The sequence below is a fragment of the Stenella coeruleoalba genome (assembly GCF_951394435.1).
Source record: "Stenella coeruleoalba genome assembly, chromosome: 10".
Lineage (NCBI taxonomy): Eukaryota > Metazoa > Chordata > Mammalia > Artiodactyla > Delphinidae > Stenella > Stenella coeruleoalba.
The window spans coordinates 33,293,945-33,317,121 of record NC_137156.1 but is presented as its reverse complement, the minus strand read 5'-3'; the positions used below and the strand labels follow the sequence as shown (position 1 = coordinate 33,317,121).

Sequence of the window (23,177 nt, the reverse complement as noted above, 5' to 3'; positions counted from 1 at the left end):
CAGTTTGGGAAGATGGAAAAAGTACTGTAGATGGGTAGTGGTTATGAATGTGAATGTATTTAATACCACTGAACTGTGCACTTTAAATGTTTAAAATGGTAAATTTTATGTTACCACAATAAAAAGAAAAAAGGAATGAAGTACTGACACATGCTCCAACTTGGGTGAAACTTGCAAACATTATGCCAAGTGAAAGAAGCCAATCACAAAAGCCCACATAGGGAGTTCCCTGGCGGTCCAGTGGTTAGCACTTGGCGCTTTCACTGCTGTGGCCCCAGGTTCAATCCCTGCTCTGGGAACTAAGATCCCGCAAGCCACATGGCCCAAAAAACCCCCAAAGCCCACATATTATATGATTCCATTCACATAAAAGTCTAAAATAGGGAAATCGATAGAGACAGATAGACTAAGGCTGGGGATGGAGGGGGTCGAGGGGGAATAAAAGATGGATAGCTAAGGTACAGGGTTTCTTTTCTTTCTTTTCCTTTTTTTTTTTTTTTTTTTAGATGCGCTGCGCAGCAGCTTGCGGTGACCTGGCAGGGAGATGATGTGGGCAGGACGAAGCCTGGGTGTGGCAGGGGCTTTGCCCAGTTTCAGTCCTAGCCACACTTGCCCCCTTGCCCTCCAGCAAATCACCTTGCTGATAATTATGGAGTAAAGTGCAGGCAGAAAGGAGGAAGTAAGCCAAGACGGGAGCAGCTAGACAGAACCTACTGCCTTGGAAAACCACCACCAAGGAGAGTTCTTCTTCATTTCAGAGGTACCTCCACTGCCCTCCCTTCGATCCCACCCCCTCCTGGGCACTCAGCTGAATGTGCCCACCCCCACTCCCACCAGCTCCACGGGTGCCTGATATGCTCAGTTCACACCAGTCTGAAAACTGAAGTAAGTTTACAAAGGTGTAGAAACTTCCTTTGGACATTCAGGTTTTGGAGAGGTTGGCCATCCTTCTGCTCTATGGATTGTGAATCATCTAGTGACCAATGATTTCCTCCTCTCCCTCTTCCGCTCTCCTCTTGCTACCTAGCTGTTACTCCAACCGTTCCCCAAAGTGGAAGGAAGGAGACAAACTTGTAGCTTTGGCTTCATTTTTCGAAACCATGGTATAAAATTTCTCCGGGAAACTTGGTGAAACTAAGGGGCCAAATGATATTGAATGCAGGAATTATTTGTTTCAAATTGTGTTTCCTCCTCTGTCTGGGAAAATGTAAATTGGTTGTTTGTGGCTGTCAGAAAGGATCCTATCGGTAGTATGACTCCTTTGCCAAAATTCTTATTGAAAATTAGGACACTGGGTTATTATGAAAATGAGGGGATCACCCCCTGCACCACTTTCTTCAGGTGGTCAGTGGGAACTTGGGCCCTCCCGGTGTGCCTGAGCACCAAGTTGGCCATAGGTGGGGGTGGAAGGTGGTAAAGGAGGAGTAACCTTTAACAGAACCATTAACTGACCCTCTCTTCAGAAGTGGTCTCTCTAAAGAGCCCTCCTGTCCTCTGGTTCTTAGATTCCCCACAATTAACTTCACCCCATCCTGCTCATACACATGCAGTGAAACACATTTTAGCTTTGTATAGGACGATGTACTTGTTTATAGTGGCTAATATAAACTTGCAAGTAGCTCTGTATTGTTTAACTGTGTCCTGTGTTTCTTGCAACTAGATAATTAGATATAGTGGCTCGATCAATTCAAGTTAGATTTTTTTGGCAAGAATATTTTACTTTTCATAAGGAGGCACACAACTTTTGGTTGTCTCTCTTTTTGTGAGTTAGCAGCCATTGATGATCAATGCCTAAATGATCCATTAATTATTAGGGGGTGTGAAATGTACACCTACACTTCTAAATTTGTAAAAATAGGACCATTAATTTCATTTAAATATTTTTATTGAAGTATAGTTGACTTACAATGCTGTGTTAGGAACATTAACTTCTGACATTAGAGAATCTAATGAGAGGCTTCTTACTGAGATTAAATGGGATTATCATAGTTATTTGCTGAGCTATTTTCTTTGGGCGCTGCACATACTTGTGTCAGATCTATACCAATACCATGCCCCTTAAACAAATAATAAAACTAAGATGCAGAAGTAACTTGCCCAAGATCACACTGCTAAAAATTGGTGGGGTCAGGATTCAAACTGAGGTCCATTGAACTAAAAGCTTATGTTCTTCCACTGCTTTCCTAAAAGATTTATTTATTGCGTTACTACTCTAAGCAAGGCACTTGCACTTAGCACTGTAAATGAATTATTCAACTCTCTCAACACTACTTCGGTAGTGGTGTTATTGCCCCCTTTGTAATGACAAAGAAGCTAAGGTTCCTAGACGTTAGGCAACTTCCCCAAGGCCATACAGCCTTGGAGTAAGGAAGGAAATGGTTCAAGTGTCCCTAAGCGGCACGAGGCTCGCATGTTTGGCTTCCCATCGCTGTTAAGCTGTAAGAATTAGAGTGCAATGCATGTGCCTGCTAGTAAACAGTAAACAGATGGGAGCGAGTACTCTACGTGAGAGTGTATGGCTGACGCTGCATTAGAGGAGCTGAGATCAGTGCATTTGCAAGTGTCCTGAGAGGCAGCATAAACGCGCCATAATACAAGGGGCTCGCCTCCATAGAGAGAGAGGGAGGGGGAGGGGGAGGGGGAGGGGGAGGCGGAGGCGGAGGTGGGGGGAGGGAGAGATGCGCAGGCGCACAGAAGCCCTGCAAAATTTGGGAGGTCATCCCGCCTCTAGGGGGTGCCATGCGAGCCTGGTCAGGGTCCCAAGCCGGCAGCACGCTCTTTTGCTCCCACCAGTGCTGAGGATCTCGGGATCCGGTGGAAAAACAGCTTCTTCAGGTGATAGGTTCCAGATCTCTGGGGGCGGGGACGCAGGGAGTGGGAAAAGCGGAGCCCGGCCAGGTGACCAGTCCAGAAAGCCGCCTGCTCCTGGGAGCCAAGCCAACTCTCTTTCTACCGCTGAGGTAACGCAAGAACGGGCGGTGTCTGGTTTCGGGGCGGCAGCAAGGGAAGGTCCCGCTTTGTGGGCGGGGTTGAAGGCGGGGAGGTCCGGCAGGGGACGCGCTGTCACTCTGCTCCATCCCCGCTTCCTGGTCAGCGTCCCGCCCCCTCGGGTGCCTGCTGCCTGCCTGCGCCTAGCACTTGGGAACGCGGATTCCCCTCTCTCTGGGAGGGTCCTTCCCTCCCTCCACCCTCTGCTTTCCTCTCAGGTGAGGCCTCCATGGAGCGGTTCCTGGCCCAGTTGTGCGGCACCAGCGTGTCGCAGCCTCTCCCTGTGTGGGAAGGGGACACCACCGGCCACTGCTTCACCCAGCTGGTGCTCAGCGCCCTGCCCCACGCGCTCCTCGCTGTGCTCAGTGCCTGCCACTGGGGCAACCCGAGGTGGGTGCAAGAGATCTGTCCTTGTGTTCTTGCAGACCTCACTCGAAACCCACATCTCCGCGGAAGTGTAACCGAAATAGTGAGATCTCTGGAGTAGGGGGCAAAAGTAGAATAAAATGTGGGCATAACCACTCTGCAGCATTGTGGCTGTTTGGGGCAAGTTACCTGGCTTCCCTGAGCCTCATAACATTGTCGGGAGATTTAACTTAGATAATGCATTTAAGCATATAGTGCAGTGCTTGGCACATTTTTAAAGGCCTGATGCATGGTAGAAATCATCACTTTTGTAGATTTTCAGATGCGCAAACACAGTTGTCACGAATTGGAGGCAAAAGTGGGTGAGCAATGTTTTTAAACCAAAAAGGTTAACGTGTGCCGAAGATGTTGGACCAGTTTCTCACCACTTCCATCTAGGAAACCTCAGTGTTTCTAGGCTAAGAAAAGCATATGTACTCGTTGGAGAGGAAGCAGTCGGTAGAAGAGAAGAGCAAAATCAGAACCTTAATCCTTCCTGAATTTGGGGCTATAAGGTGTAGGTGCTAAACTCACCTTGATTTTGTACTTAGTTCCTGTATGTCTAGATATGGCTAAAGTTAATCTCACTCTGGCTACTGATAAGGCAGGAGGAATGTCTGGTCTGTCTTTGGGAGTCCCTAGTCCAATGGACAGACTATGTCCTTACCTAAGATGAGTTAGAGGATGATGAATCCCTTCCTTGTGTAGGAGAGGCTTCAGAATTGCTTGGTCTGGGAGTAATCCTGATTTGTCTCTTATGCAGAGACAAAAGTCTGGAGAGGGTTAGTCAGTCAGCACAGAGTGACACTGACTAACTCAGAAGGATTATCTGTGCTCAGAGGAGTATCTTTTAAAAGTTGGCCTAGGGCTTCCCTGGTGGTGCAGTCGTTGAGAGTCCGCCTGCCGATGCAGGGGACACGGGTTCGTGCCCCAGTCCGGGAGGATCCCACATGCCGCGGAGCGGCTGGGCCCGTGAGCCATGGCCGCTGAGCCAGCGCATCCAGAGCCTGTGCTCCGCAAGGGGAGAGGCCACAGCAGTGAGAGGCCCGAGTACCGGAAAAAAAAAAAAAAAGTTGGCCTAGTCCTTTGGGAACTCACAGTGTAAGGAGAAGGCAAGAAAGACCAACATGTAATCCACAGAAATTGTGGTTATCTCACTTCATTTAACAGATTTTTGCAAGTTGCTGAAAAGGTTTAGAGAGATCCAGAGTCTCAGACAGGAAAGGACCTCAGAGGGCTTTGGGTCCAGACTCCTCACTGCTCACTGTGCTGATGAGGAAAATGAGATGCAGAGAAGGAAAGAGTCTTGCCTGAGTTCATAAGACTGGTTAATGGCCAGCTTGGAGCCAGTGTACCAGCCTCCAAGGGCTCACAATGTTCTTCTGTCCCCACATCTTAGAAAAAAGAATTATTAAAGGTTGACTTTTATCTGAATGTAAACCCCTCCATATAACTGTGATCACTGAATTTTTTAAAAGAAACCCAAAACATTTTAACCTACAATTAAAATTTTCAGTAACCCAGCCCTACCAATAACAAAGGGAATACAGATTTATGTGTTTTTATATGAACCTCTTCTTATATGAACCTTCAAGGTGTTCTGATATGTACTGTTGCAGGTGTGTTTTCCTGCACTTGAGTTTTTAAAAAATTAATTAATTAATTTTTGGCTGCATTGGGTCTTCATTGCTGCGCGCAGGCTTTCTCTAATTGCGGAAAGCAGGGTCTACTCTTTGTTGTGGTGCGCGGGCTTCTCATTGCAGTGGCTTCTCTTGTCGCGGAGCACAGGCTCTAGGCGCGCGGGCTTCAGTAGTTGTGGCACGCGGACTCAGTAGTTGTGGCTCGCAGGCTCTAGAACACAGGCTCAGTAGTTGTGGTGCATGGGCTTAGTTGCTCCGCGGCATGTGGGATCTTCCCAGAGCAGGGCTCGAACCCGTGTCCCCTGCATGGGCAGGTGGATTCTTAACCACTGCGCCACTAGGGAAGCCCCCCGGTACTTGATTTTTAATGCAGGCAGATAACCCTTTTGTTTATTAAAAACGCTTTTTGCAAGCCAAGATGATACAAACAAAACTGAAAAGAGGTTTTTCTTCAGCTAATGGAGTCACAAAAATGATCCACACCATCTTCTACAGCCATTGGAGAAACAGAGAGTAGAATATTCTGAGGCTTCAGAAAATTTAGGCTATAGTGTTAGTGTATAGAAGCTGTATGTAAGTCAAATTTTTATCCATCTAATAGTGCTTCGGATGAATTTAAGGGTTATTCTATGTAGATACTTTTGTAAAAATGAAAACTCATCTCTTAGTTGTTATCTGTAAGAAAATTCAGGTTTTGGGGGGTTTTTTTGTTTGTTCTTTGGTGTTTTTTGTAATTGAGGTCTTCATGTTCCGTACAACATTAACTCAGAATTTTTTATTTCTGTGGCAAAAGAATGACAAGAAATGGTATAGGTAGATTAGAAAAATGGGTTAGGTTAATCCAGGAAGATTTCCTGGGAGAAAAGACCTGAGTTCCAGAGTAAAATGGGATGGAAATAAAGTACACAGGCAGGAAAGTGAGTTGATTCCCTCTAGGTAAGTGAGTTACTGGAGGTATGTCTGGACCCTGAGTCAGCCGCGATATGCCTCCTTTTCTCTTTTCCCCCTTGTCCCCAGGAATCCAGGTTACATCCCGCGCTGCAGTCCTGGCTGGCGGGTCCGACTTGCAGCCTCCTTCCTGCTCTCCATTTTTCCACTGCTAGACCTCTTTCCAGTCGTTTTGCCACCGGGGGCAGGCCCAGGGCCCATAGGGCTAGAGGTGCTGGCCGGGGGCGTGGCAGCTGTGGCCTGGATCAGCCACAGCCTGGCCCTGTGGGTGTTGGCTCACTCCCCTCATGGCTGCTCCCGGGGGCCCTTGGCCTTGACTCTGACTGCCTTCCTGCCAGCCCCAGCCCTAGTGCTGACCCTGCTATGGCACTGCCAGCGAGGCACACTTCTGCCTCCACTTCTCCCAGGGCCCCTCTCCCGCCTATGCCTTCTCATCCTGCAGCTGGCTGCACTCTTGGCCTATGGACTGGGCTGGGCAGTCCCTGGGCGGCCACAGGAACCCTGGGCCCAGGAGCCCCTTCTTTCTGAGGGACAGGAACCCGAGGTAGCTGAAGATGGGGAGAGCTGGCTATCACGCTTTTCCTATGCCTGGCTGGCACCATTGCTGGCCCGTGGGGCCCGTGGAGAGCTCCGGCAGCCCCAGGACACTTGCCGCCTCCCCGACAGGCTGCACCCAACCTACCTAGCCCGTGTCTTCCAGGCACAATGGCAGGAGGGGACCCGAATGTGGAGGGCCCTGTATGGGGCCTTGGGGCAGCGCTACCTGGCACTTGGACTGCTGAAGCTGGTGGGAACCATGCTGGGATTCTCAGGACCCTTGCTACTGTCCCTACTGGTGGGCTTCCTGGAGGAGGGGCAGGAGCCACTAAGCAATGGCCTGCTCTATGCCCTGGGGCTGGCCGGTGGGGCCGTTCTGGGCGCTGTGCTGCAGAATCAGTATGGGTATGAGGTGCGGAAGGTGACACTTCAGGCACGGGGGGCTGTGCTGAACATCTTGTACCGAAAGGCTTTACAGCTGGGGCCCGGACGCCCTCCCACTGGGGAGATCCTGAACCTACTAGGCACCGACTCTGAGCGGCTGCTCAACTTTGCTGGGAGCTTCCATGAGGCCTGGGGCCTGCCCCTGCAGCTGGCCATTACCCTCTACCTGCTGCATCAGCAGGTGGATGTGGCCTTCGTGGGTGGTCTGATCCTGGCACTGCTGCTGGTTCCCGTCAACAAAGTGATTGCCACCCGAATCATGGCCAGCAACCAGGAGATGCTACAGCACAAGGATGCACGGGTTAAGGTGAGGGGCCGTTTGGGGTCCCTCAGTTATCCAGAGTCCCCAGGTCCTCCCATGCACTGTGCCTGAGAGAGTGAGTGTGATCTAGAAGTTGAGAGCTCAGACTGGAGAAAGACAGACATGGGTTCACATCCCAACTCTACCACTTACTAGTTTAATCACTTCAGACAAGTCACTTAACCTCTTTGGGACTTCGTTTCCTCATCTGTAAAACGAGGATAATAATAGCTTGCCTCATAACATAGTTGGAGGATCGTATGAGATACTGCTTGGCAAGTACCAGTCCCAAAGTAAGCACTAAGTAAGTGTAGCCTGTTAGGAATATTATAGTATTAGCTCGTGCAGCCCTAAGAGCAACCCTAGGAGGTAGGAGGTAACTTGTCTGGGGCCAAATGGGATTTTAGTGTTAGAGCCAGGACCCAATCTCCCACCTCCTCATCTCAGGCACAGAGCACCCCACAACCGCATGTGAAGAGGCCTAGGAGCACCCCAGCTACCTCTTAGGGGTGGGCTGTGGGGAAAGGAGTAGGTCTCTCTCCTGCCTGGGCCAACTCTAGGTGTGAGGGTCTGGCTGAGTCGTTCTGGGTTGTGCAGTGATTGTAGTACCTTTCCAGAGGGGATGATGGGCTTAGGGAATCCATACAGCGTGGTTGTCAACCTCTTACTGCAGTAGCTCCGAGTGCTAATGGGGAGGGTGGTGTCTCTGAAAGCTGGTTATGGCATGAGGCCTTTCCCCCTACCCATGACAGCTATTGACTAGTCTCCGGGGCCACCTGGGAAGGCTCCCAGTGCCTCCCTGGCTTGCAGGCTGGGGATGTTTGAATGTTAGGATTCAAGGAGTTCCTCTGGCCCTTGCCTGTCTTGCCTGGCCCTGTCATCTGCCTGACTCTGGGCTGTGGTGTGCCCTCCTACACCTGTATACTCCGATAGAAATAGTTCCCATACCACCTGACCCCCCCTTTACTTTCCGCCGCTTCATCTAGGAAGGTGGGAGGATTCCAGCTCCAGCCTGCCCCCAGCTGGAGCATATGGGGGCTCAGAATACCTGACATCTTGTGCCAGGATCCTGGGGGAGACTGAGCAGAGGAGAACACACGTGAGCAGTGTCTCCACTTTGTACTGCTCTCTTGTCCCCACCCCTAGCTCGTGACAGAGCTGCTGAGTGGCATTCGTGTCATCAAGTTCTTCGGGTGGGAGCAGGCGCTGGGGGCCCGTGTAGAGGCCTGCCGAGCTCAAGAGCTGGGGCGACTCTGGGTCATCAAGTACCTGGATGCAGCCTGTGTGTACCTGTGGGCTGCCCTGCCAGTCGTCATCTCCATCGTCATCTTCATCACCTACGTCCTCATGGGGCACCAGCTCACTGCCACCAAGGTGAGGACCAGGAGGGGAGGGGACGGCTGTAGGAATGCATGGGAGAGAAGCAGCAGCAAGGAGACTGCAGTGGAGTGAGGGGTGGACTGGGGCCCTCAGTGCTGGCTGGGAAGGAGGGATGGAGGGTCCCTGGCTGCCTTATCCTTTCCCAACCAAGGAGAAATTCTCTGAAGGGACCTTTCATCTGGAGCCTCGGATATGTAACCCTTCCCTCTGCGAAGGAATTCCTTTCTTTCCTCTCCTCTTTCTGTCCTACTTCTGGTTAGGTCCCCTTATCCTCATTCTGATGGCCTTGGAGGAAAAGTTCATGATCCAGTGCAGGGTGGATCCAGTGCTGGGTATAGCCAGGTGATGTTGTACTTGGAAATTCTGAGAAGGTCTCAGAGTGAGCTAGGTGTGTGTGCTTATCAGGGAGCAACCTGGATCCCTGGAGGAGTATCTGGAATTTCTGGGATTCTTGGACTGGCCACCTCTGCCACCTCTAACCCAAGATTGTCCAGCAAGCTCCTCAGTTTTGCTGCTGCACTGTTTTCCCCTCCACAGACCTGTCTGCAGGGCCACCCATAGAGCAGGCCTTCAGATAATTCCCAAGCTTCAGGTGATGCTCCAACCCTTCCCCCCACCTTCGACCCCACTTAGGTGTTCACGGCCCTGGCACTGGTGCACATGCTTATTCTTCCCCTCAACAACTTCCCTTGGGTGATCAATGGCCTCCTGGAGGCCAAAGTGTCCCTGGACCGGATCCAGCGTTTCCTCGACCTTCCCAACCACAACCCCCAGGCCTGCTACAGCCCAGGTAAGGGGAAGCTGGAGGGCAGAACCTGGCACAGGGGAGGAGGGAACTGTAGCCCCTTGGTTGCTGTACACAGATGCTGCCAAGAGGAGCCAGAGGCAGCAGAATTTAGGCGGGACAGGTGGCCATTTCCTGGGGGAGAATCCTCAGACCAAGACTGAGGCTGAATTAGCCCTGGGCGGGTAGATTGCGGATTAGAAGCCCAAGCTGAGTGGCTTCTTCCTTGTTCAGATCCTCCGACAGAGCCATCTACAGCCTTGGAGCTACATGAAGCCCTCTTCTCCTGGGACCCAGTTGGAACCAGCCAGGACACCTTCATCAGTCACCTCGAAGTGAAGAAGGTTGGTTGGTCAGACACCCTAGTAGAATCCCCGGACTGACGAGGGACATGCAAGCTCAGTGACGGATAAACAAGGACAGAGCCAATCATAGCAAGATGGCCCAGTGGCTCTAATTACTGAGGGAAGGACCAGAGAGGTTTTGGTGAGCAGGTTCTCATTGGAGAGGAGATGATACCTTATCTCTGAATGTCAGTTTTCTAACACACAACCACTTCAGAGCAGTCACATCTCTCCCTGGTCACCAGACCATTCACATCTACCCAGTCCAGTCCAACAATTGCATTTTTCTCTCCGTGTCCCTCAGGGGCTGTTGAGTTCAGAACAGACTCCAGAACTTATCCAGCATCTTCCCCGGGGTAGGGACCTCCGGGAGAGGCCCAGCAGCATCTGCTCAGAAGGATTTTGAAAATGGTATAGATAATCCTCTATTTAGCCTGGTGAAAAGGAATCACACCCTGTGACTCACACTCTGGCATACATCATCAAAGAAGCACTTGAAAGAACATTCCTGGCAGGACGGCAACTCCTCTTCACCGAGTCCTGAGTTTTCACTCTCCCCTGACCCGTGTCCAACCCTTTGCCCCACAGCTCAACCCAGCGTCCTCCAGTGGAGCCTGAACTGCCTCTGCCGCATTTGGCTCATGTTTCTGGCTTGCGCTGAATGTTTTGTTTTTCCTCTTAGTTCAGGCAAGACAAGGCTGGAATTTTTGAAAGGAATTTTACTAATGTGTCAGTTGGGGCTTTTTTGGATATAAGTCATAGAAACCCACTGGAGCTAGCTTAAGCCAACAAGAATTTGTAAGAAGGATATAGAGATGAATTGCGGGATCCACAGGCAAGCACGTGGGCAGATCTCAGCAGCAGCCCAGAGCCAGGCCTCGACTCGCCGAGCAGCTCCTTCCGTCTGCTTCTCTTTCTGTATCTGCCTCATTCTTCTCTCTCTGTGGACCTGCTCTCCACGAGCAGAAGACTGCAGAGAGCCCTTCCACTTACAGGCCACAGCCAGAAAGAGGGAGGCTTCCCAGGGAAGGGTCAGTTGGTCTGGTGTCCACTCGAAGATAGGCTAACCCTGGCTGGCAGTGTGGGACATCACAGACAGAGCTGCTAGGAGCCCCACCTGTTTCTTTTTTTTTTTTTTTTGCGGTACACGGGCCTCTCACTGTTGTGGCCTCTCCCGTTGCGGAGCACAGGCTCCGGACGCGTAGGCTCAGCGGCACATGGCTCACAGGCCCAGCCGCTCCACGGCACGTGGGATCTTCCCGGACCGGGGTACGAACCCGCGTCCCCTGCATCGGCAGGCAGACTCTCAACCACTGCACCACCAGGGAAGCCCCCACCTGTTTCTGTGGAAGGAATTTTTTTCCATTGTGTACAAAGAGTATAGCTCCATGAATGTATGTTACAACTAAGCAAGGAAGGGAGCACAGAGAATTTTAAACTGCAAATCACAGAAATGGGTACCTGTGCAAAACATTGTTTTTGCCCTGAGCTATTAGAAATCTAGCTGCAGGGACTTCCCAGATGGCGCAGTGGCTAAGACTCTGCCTGCCAGTGCAGGGGACACAGGTTCGAGCCCTGGTCCAGGAAGATCCCGCATGTGGCGGAGCAACTAAGCCCGTGCACCACAACTACTGAGCCTGCTCTCTACAGCCCGCGAGCCACAACTACTGAGCCTGTGAGCCACAACTACAGAAGCCCGCACGCCTAGAGCCCATGCTCCGCAACAAGAGAAGACACCGCAATGAGAAGCCCGCACAGCACAACGAAGAGTAGCCCCCTCTCACCGCAACTAGAGAAGGCGCAAGCACAGCGATGAAGACCCAACGCAGCCAAAAATATATAAATAAACTTATTATAAAAAAGAAAAAAAAAGAAATCTAGCTGCAGGTGGAGTTAGCCAGCCCAGCATCCGGGCCCCAAAGCCTGGAGTCCTTCCTTCCCCTCACCCCATCCTGGGTCGCCTGCCTCAGACCTTTCCTTGGAAGTTCTCAGGCAGTTTTCCTCCCGTGCTCTCTGGCACACTGCTGCTCTCCAAAGGCCCTTCACACAGTGAAACTGATGCTTCTCTGAGTGGAGAATAAAACACCCTACTCCCCTGGGGCCACACGGCATCTGTCACTGAGGCACAGCTCAGCCTGTGGGGTGGAGAATTCTTTCCCTAGAGAGAAGCCTCCATGGGATGATTGCTATCCCAGGGCCTCAGGAGGGAGACCTGACACTTGTGTGGCTTCCTTGCAGGGTATGCTGGTGGGCATCGTGGGGAAGGTGGGCTGCGGGAAGAGCTCACTGCTGGCTGCCATCGCGGGAGAGCTGCACAGGTAAGCAACTTCCAGCGCCCTGTGTCCTCAGCTCTGCCCTTCGTCAGCACTTTCCTGGCCCCTGCTACATGGTGGACACCTTTTTAGAGGCCACAGGATGCCAGGATGAGCAAGACATGGTCCCTTTCTTGGGAGAGTTTTCAGTCTGTAAAGGGGAAGGAAGTGAAAGTGGGTTCTCAAAACCATCACCACAGAGTGTTAGAAGTGCTGTAATAGTGAGTGAAGAAATAAATGGAAACAGCCGGCATCAGCTACTCTTTCAGAAAGTGTGCTTGTGCACGGGAGGGATCCAGAGAGGAGCAGAGGTGTGAGGGAGGGCCTTCTTATTTCATGGTGAGAATGAATGAGTGCAGGGTGGTGGCCACACTCTCTTCTGAGCACATCGACATATGACAGCTGCTTGGCTGCAGCCGAAGAGCAATTTCTTCCCTTCCCCGTCCAGAGTGAGCCTCCAGCCTCATTAGGATCCCTCGACCTCAGTGGCTGCCCATCTAGAGAGCCATGTGACATGGAGCGGGACCCCGTGTAAAAGACAGCAATCTGGAGAGGCTTCTGAGAGGCAGGGGCTGGGCAGAAAGGGGACCAGCGGGGCGCCAGCCTCCCATGCTGCTGGCCTGGCTCTCTGCAGGCTGCGGGGGCGGGTGGCAGTGTGGAGGCTGTCCAAAGGCTTTGGCCTGGCCACCCAGGAACCCTGGATTCAGTTTGCCACCATCCGAGACAACATCCTCTTTGGGAAGACGTTTGATGCCCAGCTGTACAAGGAAGTGCTGGAAGCCTGTGCCCTCAACGATGACCTCAGCGTGAGTGCCTGGCCGCCCGCTTCCCCGCGTCCCTAACACCGCAGGTCAGAGACTTGCTTCTCTGGGAAGGGGTTGCTTGTACTCAGGCATCATTTACCCAGGACTGGCCATCAGGCTTTGATCCTCCCAGAGTGTCCAGCTTCTGCACAGGGCCTGGGTGGGGGTGGGGGGGAGACTGGGTGTTCCACACAGCAGCCGAGGGAACCCTGCAGCCTTTGGGACTAGGGGAGGGTTTCCTATGAGGCTTAGCTCTCTGTACATCTGGCTAATGATCTGATTCAAGAGGCCTTCTCCCACCTCCCACTGGAAGAGTCAAGGTTATTCTAGAGAAGTCTGGCAAGCCCATCAGACCCCCCACATCCAGAATGCTAAATTTAAGGGGGATGAGAGTCCAGCTTTCTCCCGTGACTTTCCCACCCAACCCCCATATCCCCTGCAGGACTGTCATCAGCACAACCCTGTCCAGGTAGATGTGGAACTTCCCTGGAAAGGAGGACCTTTGACTCCAACCATGGAGCATCTTATGTCCACTTATCATTTGTTTCTACATCAGGCATTTCCCAAATGCCTCCTGGGTACAGGGAGCTGTTCTGGGTACTAAGAAAAATGAATCACAAAGCTTTTCCCTCAGGGGAGCCACCATCTGGTCGACCACAGGTGCTTCCTCTGGTATGGGGACCCCTTAGCTAAGGAGACCTCTCCCAAGGCCACAGGATACCTCTTCCAAGGCTCGGGATACCTTCCTTCTCTAAAAACCTAGGAAAGTTTCACTTTGAATTTGGCCATCTTCATCCTTGCCTGTTGAAAAGGCAGGGTAGTGAGTGTGACAGAGTGGTTAAGGATCTACATTCGTGTCCTGCCCTTTGCTAGCTGTGGAATGACCTTGGGCAGGGTACTTACTCTGAACTTTGGTCTCATCTGTGAAAATGAAATAACGTCAACTTCATAAGGTTTCCGTGGGGGTCAGATGAGATGATGCCTGTAATGTGCTCAGCACATAGAAAGTGTTCAACAGGGGACTTCCCTGGCAGTCCAGTTGTTAAGACTCCGCGCTTCCACTGCAGGAGCCACGGGTTCGATCCCAGGTTGGGGAACTAAGATTCAGCATGCTGCGTGGCGCAGCCAGAAAAACAAAAAACAAAAAAAGGAAAGCTTATTAAAAATTCCTCAAGAAAAAAAAAGAAGAAAAACGTGTTCAACAAATGCTCTTTTTTGTTGGAGTTGTGGTTTGTCCCCTCTGGCTCACATACCCCAAAGTCAAGTCCAGTCTCCTCAAGTTCCCTGGCTCTCTGACCCCCTCCATCTCTTCCCTACAGAGGGATAGGAAATGGGGTGGAAAGTATTGGGGGGCTCGCTGACCAACACTGCGGTGCCTGTCCTGTCAGATCCTGCCTGCTGGGGACCAGACAGAGGTGGGGGAGAAGGGTGTGACCCTCAGCGGAGGACAGCGGGCCCGGATTGCCCTTGCTCGTGCCGTCTACCAGGTAAGTTGAAGATGGGGGAGCCCGGAGCCTCGGGAGCTTCGCTGGGGAGGGGGCAGTGTGGGGATATTTTCATAGGCATCCGGTTTCTTCCCTCTCCCCTGCATACTCCTAAGGTGTTGGTCCCTTGGCCATCCCAGCCCCCTTTTGTAGATTGAAGGCAGAATTAAAGGCTCTTTAAAAAGCATTATGTGGCTTGAGGCACTGGGACCCAGCAAAGCTGAACACTGGCCCTGGGGCACTGGCCTTGCATAACTGGAGGGAAGTCCACCCTCTGGTCTCACCACCTTCTTTACTGCTGTAGCCCCAGAGTTCCTCTCAACCATATTCCGGGATGGCCTCAAGATCACGTCCTAGGAGAGGTCTGGGTTCTGGCCAGAGGACTTGATATCCATGATGCCCCCACCTCTCCCTAGGAGAAGGAGCTCTATCTCCTTGATGACCCTCTGGCCGCCGTGGATGCGGACGTGGCCAACCACCTGCTGCACAGGTGCATCCTGGGAGTGCTGAGCCACACCACGCGGCTGCTGTGCACCCACCGCACCGAGTACCTGGAGAGGGCTGACGTGGTGCTGCTGATGGAGGCCGGGCGCCTCATCCAGGCTGGTAATGTGGGCCACCAGGGTGGGAGCCCGGCTGAGCGAGGGAGCCATCTGCTCGGGTGCGACAGATGGATTGTCAAGTGCAGACTCTGCCACCCCCTCTGTGTGTGATCTGGGCCCCGTCATACTTCTGTCTAATGGGAGACCCTCTTCTGCCTTCACAAAACTGGTGTGAGGAACAGAGAGCAGGAGGGAAAGGAGCCTGTGGCTTTGTGACGCAGGCTTTGTGACTGGGAGCTTTGGGAACTTAGAGGCCCAGGATCTCAGAAAACAGTTTGATGTCCTCGGAGAAAGGAAAGCAGTCAGGTTTAGAACAATCATTTTATTTAAAAACAAATAAACAGAAACTCTGGTGGATTATTATCCAGAGGGACATGACCATTGGCACGTTCAGTGGAGAGAAACAGGAGCAGATGAGGCTCCACCAGCGGGTTAGGAGTTCCAGGAAGCATGAGGAGAAAGCCCAGCGGTAGTGAGAGGTGCCTCTGGACAGGGTTCTCACAGGTGGCCGTGACTCTCCTCCCAGGGGTGAACATTTTCTGTCTGTGCTGATCGGACTCCAGACAGAGAGGGATGGACTTGATGGTCCTGCTCAGAGTCTGCGGGTCCAGGGCACAGCCCTGCTAGGGTAGGTCAGGGAGGGGGTCCAAAGAGCATGGGAGGTGGATTGGCTCACATGTCTAGAAAGGCATAGAATATACCCAGAAGAGCCCCCTCCTAATCTCCCCTGCTGCCTTCCAGGGCCCCCTTCTGAGATCCTGCCATTGGTACAAGCTGCCCCCAAAGCCTGGGCTGAGGATGGACAAGAGTCTGACCCAGGTACGGCCCGGGGTGAGAGGAAAGAGCCTGCTCTTCGCCACCACACTTGTAGGGAGATGTTTCTAGGAAGCTTGCCTGCCCCTGAAAACACTAAGGTTTTCAACTGTCATCCTGTAAGCTTAATACCCCCCCGCCCACCTCCCTGATTCTCACAGTCACAGCCCAATCAGTACAGAACCCAGAGAAAACAAAGGAGGGGCTGGAGGTGGAGGAGAGCACGTCTGGCCGCCTGCTGCAGGAAGAAAGCAAGAAGGAGGGCGCCGTGGCCTTCCACGTGTACCGTGCATACTGGAGGGCCGTGGGCTGGGGCCTGGCCCTCGCCATCCTCTTCTCTCTGCTCCTCATGCAAGGTAGGAGTAAACCCTGCAGGCCTTCATCCCACCCCCAGCCCTGTCGCCTAGGTCCCCATCACATCCATCACCTTGTACTAATCACTACAAAGCCCAGACACTCGACCATGTGTGGGCGACAGCTGGAACTAGAGACATGTCCCCAGTTCTGAGGGTCCCAGGAACCGGGAGCCGGGGGGAGCGGGGATGCTCCGTAGCCTTCTTCTGATCTGCCCCCAAGGCTGACTCCCGTTCTGCAGATTCAAGATCACGCTCTCCCCAGAGTTGAAGGGTGATGGGCCCAGGAAAGAAGTGGACACTGGGGAGGACATAAGGTGGGGACGGCTGGAGAGGAGGGTGGAAACGGGGCTGTCTGAATAGAAGGAAGAAGATGAGCTGTCTGGCAGCTTTCTCCTTCCCATCCCCACCCAGCAACCAGGAATTCGGCTGACTGGTGGCTCGCCCACTGGATCGCTCAGCTGAAGGCAGCCAAGAATAGCTCCCAGGAGGCGCCAGCTCCCACCAGCCTGGGCTCCGCAGGGCCCCTGTCTGCCCAGTTGCTCTTCTTCTTCCCCGGAAGCCTCTAGTGAGTGGCTGGGGCCAGGAGCAGGCCTGGGGCTCTCAGAGTGGTTGCCAGGCAGGGAGTGAGTTGGGGGGCTGGTGTTCCAGGGCCTGTGTCTCCTGGAGGGTGGGGAGCAGTGGCGTTGGGAGGGGCCGTGGGGAAGGGACCCCTGAGTGGCCCCACTTTTGGTTACCCACAGCCCCCTCCCCACCACCCAGCACCTCAGTGTTCCCACTGCCCAAAGCTGCCCCCAATGGCTCCTCAGACATCCGTTTTTACCTCACCGTGTATGCGACCATTGCTGGCGTCAACTCCCTCTGCACCCTTCTCCGGGCAGTGCTCTTTGCAGCGGGTACCCTCCGAGCAGCCGCCACCCTGCACCGCCGCCTGCTGAGTCGAGTCCTCATGGTGAGGGGATGGGAGGGTGGGGGTGGCATGGGGGGCCCTTCCGGTACCTGGGCTCCATCAGGGGCCCGTCCCCCCTCCTGGTCCTCAGGAGAAAACAGCCCCTCACAGATGGGTGCAGCACTTGAGACCTGGAGAGGCCAAGCGCAGAGCAGCTGCCTGGGTTCAAACCCAATTACTTAGGCCTATAGCTTCCTCATCTATAAAGCGGGGAGAAGAGAATCTTCCTCAGATTTACTTCCGGCGCAGAGGACTGAGTTAATCACCCCTTAGTTCACGTGAGATCCCTCTTTAATTTTATGTATTAATCCATTCCTATTTATCTGCAAACCCTGTTTTCATTTCCTCTCCTTCCCTTGATAAGCAGCCGTCCTAGGTGTGTTTAATATGTATCTTTTTGGCTTTTTGCAAAATGCCTGTGTTTTGTGTGCACATAGTTTCATAAATGACATTCCTTTTCTCAGTGTTTATTTAGAGTCTTTCTAAGGTCCATCCCTGTTGCTGTGTGTATATATAGTCTGTTGCTTGCCCCATAGGTCATCATGAGGATTAATCAGTACATCGAAAGTGCTTAGGATATAGTACCTGGCATATACTAAGTGCCCAATTACAATTATTATTAACGATGTTGTTATTATTACGAAGCTCTTTTTTTGTCTGTTATCTTATTAGGGTCTCATTATAACCCTGTGAGGTGGGTACTATTATCCTCATTTTACAGATGAGGAAACAGGCTCTGAGAGTGTGTGCAACCTGGGCAAGGCTAGTTCTGTGGCCGTGAACCCAGGACACGTGGGTCTTTCCCTTGCCTCTCCAGGAGCAGCTGCCCACTGTCTGCCCACATCTTCAGGCTGTGAAGGAATTAATTTCTCATAAGCTGGCTTTAGGAAATGCTTCAGCAAGCCTTTTTTTTTTTTTTTTTGCGGTACTCGGGCCTCTCACTGTTGTGGCCTCTCTCCTGTTGCGGAGCACAGGCTCCGGACGCGCAGGCTCAGCGGCCATGGCTCACGGGCCCAGCCGCTCCGCGGCATGTGGGATCTTCCCAGACCGGGGCACGAACCCATGTCCCCTGCATCGACAGGCAGACTCTCAACCACTGCGCCACCAGGGAAGCCCTCAGCAAGCCTTTTGACCTAGTGCCCTGCCTTAAGATAGGACTGATCCCCAAGTAAAGGCAGAGAGTTGGGGGACAGGGAAGGTAGAGAAAGGGAAAGGGTCTTTGAGACCGTACCTCCCAGTAGTAAGTAGTCTGAATAGCTAGCAGTTACCAAGCACCTGCTCTGTGGCAGGCAGACCCTACTAAGCTCCTGACTGCTGTCTGTGGCTTCAGTCCTGCTGTCAGCCCCGGGAGGTACAGTTTCATTACTATCCCCCTTTTTGAGATGAGGGACAGGGGCCTTGAGGAGATGAAGCCCTCTTACGTGGGGTCTCACATCTGGTAAGTGGCAGGGCTGGAATCCAAGAAGCAGTCTGACTCCGGAGCCTGAGCGCTTGACCATGGGACAGTGTGGACTTTGACTGCCGCCCTCACCACTCTGTCCCGCCACAGGCAATCAGAATGTTCCTCCTAACGTCTAACTAAGTCTCACTCATGGCCTGAAGACTCCATCTTCTGGAAAGAGATTAGCTACCTGCCCTTGAAAGGGGGGTAGGCATGCCTAGCACAGAAGTAGAGGGGTGGCCCGCCTGGCCTCTCAGGGCCCCCGCTAGCCAGAGGGATGGGAGAGACTGTCTCTTTCCCACCTGGGGTATTCTTCCTCTAAGCTCCTCCAGCCCCGCCTCAGTGCCCCCAAACTCTGGGGACACTTTACTCCTTTCCTCTTCTCTACCTTGGGCCTTTCCCCCCAGCCCACCTCCCCCAGGGGCTGCCTCCATGGCTTCTCTGCTGACCCCTGCCCTGGCCCACCCACACCCCTCCTCCCAGGCGCCGGTGACTTTCTTCGACTCCACGCCCACGGGCCGGGTCCTCAACCGCTTTTCCTCCGACGTGGCCTGTGCGGATGACAGCCTGCCCTTCATCCTCAACATCCTCCTGGCCAACGCGGCAGGCCTGCTGGGCCTCCTGGCTGTGCTGGGCTCTGGCCTGCCCTGGCTGCTGCTGCTGCTGCCGCCTTTGAGCCTCATCCACTATCGCGTGCAGCGCCACTACAGGGCCTCCTCGAGGGAGCTGCGGCGCCTGGGCAGCCTCACCCTGTCTCCTCTCTACACCCACCTGGCTGACACCTTGGCGGGCCTCCCTGTGCTCCGGGCCACTGGGACCACCTACAGGTGTGTGAGGTCCGCCTCCTCCAACCAGTGCGAGGGGGGTGAGGTGCTGGGGGGAGGGGGCACCCCTGAGAAGAAGGGGGTCGGGTCTCAGTCTCCTGAGAAGGGAAGGGTGGGTGAGGGCATAGGGGGAAGAGGAAAGAAACAGAAAAGGGGGAGAGTGACGCTGAGCAGACCCCTACGAGAGAGCACATTGGCTCCTCCGTACCACTGAGGTGCAGCCTGTGGGCGTGCAGGTCAGCTCCGAGCAGGAGGCATCCTACGGGCAGGGCGTCTGGGCAGGTCCGTGCAGCTGTGGCGTGGCTCCCCCCAGGTTTGAGGAGGAGAACCAGAGACTCCTGGAGCTAAACCAGAGGTGCCAGTTTGCTGCCAGCGCCACGATGCAGTGGCTGGACATTCGGCTACAGTTAATGGGGGCTGCAGTGGTCAGCGCCATCGCAGGCATCGCCCTGGTGCAGCACCAGCAGGGCCTCGCCAACCCAGGTGCCGCCCCGGGACCCTTCACTCTCACCTCAGAAGTGTGTTCTTCCCAGCACCTGCCCCAGACCTCTCCCTGCACTGCCCCTACAGCCCCAAGCATTTTCACCTCCCAGCCAGGGTTCCCTGTGAGGATATGTTGTCATTCTCATCACCCACGCATTTTAGAGTTGAGGAAACTGAGTCTCGAGGAGTCACTCACCCTGGTGGTCGTGGATCTGGGACTAGTCAAGTCTTCTGATCTCCGCCCCTCCCTGCTCATCCGTCCTCAGTACTTAGCAACTGGCCCTAGCCCACCTGCCTTCCACCCGTCCTCCCTCGTAGCCTTTCCACTCTGCTGCAGCCAGCCTCCTGTGGGCCTGGGCTGGCTCCTGCATCTTCTTGCATCAATGCCAGCTTCCTCTAAATGCCCACGGTCCACAGCTCAGGGTTCACCCGTTCTTCCCAGCCATCCCCACACACATCCCAGCGTCCAAGCCTCCCCTGGCAATTGTGTTCCCTTCCCCCAGGACTTGTGGGCCTGTCACTGTCCTACGCCCTGTCCCTGACGGGCCTGCTCTCCGGCTTGGTGAGCAGCTTCACACAGACAGAAGCCATGATGGTGAGCGTCGAGCGGCTGGAGGAATACTCCTGTGACCTGCCCCAGGAGCCCCAGGGCCAGCGGCCGCAGGTAGCCTGCACCCTCACCCCAGCCTGGGTGCTAGAACCCTGAAGGATCCTCCTGACGGCCCCAGTTCCTTTCCTTGTGCCCCCCACCATTTTTTCTCTGCTCCTGTACCGTCCCCTGTGATCTCCCTGATTTTTGTGTCCATCCCCCCATCACTCCTCGTTTCCCCCACCTCTCCTCTCAGGGCATCCATCCCTCATTCCTCTCCCTTCCACTCTCCTCATTCCTCCCCATCTCACCCATCTCCCTCCCTCTCCCACCCACGGACCCCAACAGCTGGGCATTGGCTGGCTGAGCCAGGGGAGCGTGGAGTTCCAGGATGTGGTGTTGGTGTACCGGCCAGGGCTGCCCAATGCCCTGGATGGGGTGACCTTCTACGTGCAGCCTGGAGAGAAGCTGGGCATCGTGGGCCGCACGGGCTCTGGCAAGTCTTCCCTGTTGTTGGTGCTCTTTCGGCTGCTAGAACCCAGTTCTGGGCGAGTGCTGCTGGACGGCGTGGACACCAGCCAGCTGGAGCTGGCCGAGCTCAGGTCTGGGGGAGGGAGGGAGGGGACCAGACTACTGGCACTTAGAGGAAGGCCCAGTTAGGAAGGCTTTATATAAACTCAGGGCAGACAGGGTTGATCAGGTGAGACGGAGGATGGGACAAGCAGGCGAGGATAGTGAGCTGCCAGTGCTCAGGTCGGGGTTCACAGCTGTGGTCCTAAGGTTTTCACCTTCCCAGGTTCACCTTGTACTTCCCAGCATACACCTTCCGCTCTAGACCACCAGTCACTGCCTCCTGAGTCAGAGCCTCCCAGGTGCTGTGACCTCGGGCTTGGCAGGCGGTGCTTGGGACAGCTGGAGACCTGGGCCAGTTTCCTCTGGCCACAAGGGGTCTCACCTGGAGCTAAACACGCCTCCCAACCACGTTGCCCTAGTATCATTTTTTCTGAGTTCCATGATGCGGAAAAAGGTAGGGATGCTCTGTCCTAAAGCCCATTACTGATCCCAGGCCCTGGCCCTGGCCTTCCTGCCTTCTCTTCTAACCTGTGGTGGCCATAGGTTGACCATATGGCTCCTCAGGACCCGATTTCAGGCCCGCTTCCAACCTTGAAGCATCCCCTATCCAGTCATTCCTTGGTCCCCTCTGGTCATTCTTTGCCATCCACTGCTGTCCCATGATGGGAGTCAGTACCATACGGTTTAGCTCGTGCTTGTTCTGTTTTGCCCCTCAGTGAGATGTAAGCTCCTTAAGGGCAGAGTCTAGGCCTTTGGTTCCTTTGGTATTCCTCATAGCACTGGCACAGTTCTAGGTACATGGCTGACCAAGCGGGGAACAGGACGGGGGTTACGTTCAGGTCTTATCCCCAAGCTTTTCTGAAGGGCTGGACCTATAGCTAAAACCTGTGCTGGGAGCAGAAGTGGCCACATCTCCAGCCAAGACCCCCATGTCCTGTCCCGTCCTCATCCCCCAGATCCCAGCTGGCAATCATCCCCCAGGAGCCCTTTTTGTTCAGTGGAAGTGTTCGGGAAAACCTGGACCCCCGGGGTCTGTACGAGGACAGGGCCCTGTGGCAGGCCCTGGAGCAGTGCCACCTGAGTGAGGTGATCATGTCTATGGGTGAGTTCTAGGTCCTGTCCTGCATGGTGGCAGGAGTGAGCAGGGAGGGGGTTGAGGGAGGCTCAGAACTCAGGGATGAAGATGCTGCGCTTTGCAGGTGGTCTGGATGGCGAGCTGGGCGAGGGGGGCCGGAGCTTATCTCTGGGGCAGAGGCAGCTGCTGTGTCTGGCCAGGGCTCTCCTCACAGATGCCAAGGTAAGACAAGAGGAAGGGACATTCGAGAGGGCCAGGAAGAAGGCAGGGGACGTGTGAGGGGTGGGGGGTGAGGAAGTGGACTGGGAGAGGTCTCAAGGGACCTAGTTAGCGTTTCTTTTAGAGCTGGAGGTGGGGAGCTGTGGGCTGGCCTGCGCCAGACCAGGAGGCGGGGGCTGGGGCTTATGTAGCAGCCACGGCTGACCCTCTTCTCCCTCCTCCCTGCTCATCCTCTCCACATGGTCCAGATCTTGTGTATCGACGAGGCCACAGCAAGCGTGGACCAGAAGACAGACCAGCTGCTCCAGCAGACCATCTGTAAACGCTTTGCCAGCAAGACAGTGCTGACCATCGCCCACAGGTGTGTAGGCATCCAGAGTGAGAATCTAACCAGGGGCTAAGGTGTCATGGACCCATAGCCTCCCTTCCTTTCAGAAACCCCAGGGGTCAGGGCTCCAGAGATTCCAACCTCCATGAATCTCAGCTCCGTGTTCTCCAGGCACCAACCCAGGCCCTTTGTAGCGCATTGTCTGAGGGAGCCTGCAGCCCCTCCCCTAGCACAGAGCCAGGGGCTGAAGCCTGTGGGGCAGGCTGGTGCTGTCCAGAGGAGAAGAGGAGGGAAAGCAGGTCAACTTTCTCTAGGGCGTCGTCCTCCATCCCCACGCTGACCACCCTCTCCCACGCAGGCTCAACACGATCCTGAACTCAGACCGGGTGTTGGTGCTGCAAGCCGGGAGGGTGGCGGAGCTGGACTCCCCCGCCGTCCTGCGCAGCCAGCCCCACTCACTGTTCCAGCAGCTGCTGCAGAGCAGCCAGCAGGGAGCCCGCTCCTCTCCCTGAGGGCCCCGCGTCCCTGCCCACAGGGCCTCCCTCTGTGCTACCCACT

The 23,177-nt window shown here is 54.2% G+C and overlaps 1 protein-coding gene across 1 annotated transcript; it reads left to right on the top strand.

Annotated features, from left to right (window-relative positions):
• Positions 1-3,213: 3,213 nt before the first annotated feature.
• On the top strand, positions 3,214-23,143 carry ABCC10 (ATP binding cassette subfamily C member 10). Its single transcript, XM_079932911.1, has 21 exons — positions 3,214-3,378; positions 6,051-7,269; positions 8,410-8,637; positions 9,277-9,433; positions 9,662-9,771; positions 12,010-12,089; positions 12,718-12,889; positions 14,275-14,373; positions 14,787-14,976; positions 15,714-15,791; positions 15,947-16,141; positions 16,553-16,706; positions 16,901-17,090; positions 19,012-19,355; positions 19,666-19,835; positions 20,339-20,499; positions 20,773-21,026; positions 21,954-22,099; positions 22,197-22,294; positions 22,540-22,652; positions 22,978-23,143. Exons 1-21 carry the CDS (start codon positions 3,218-3,220, stop codon positions 23,129-23,131), a joined length of 4,473 nt encoding a protein of 1,490 aa, XP_079789037.1. The 5' UTR covers positions 3,214-3,217; the 3' UTR covers positions 23,132-23,143.
• Positions 23,144-23,177: the final 34 nt, after the last annotated feature.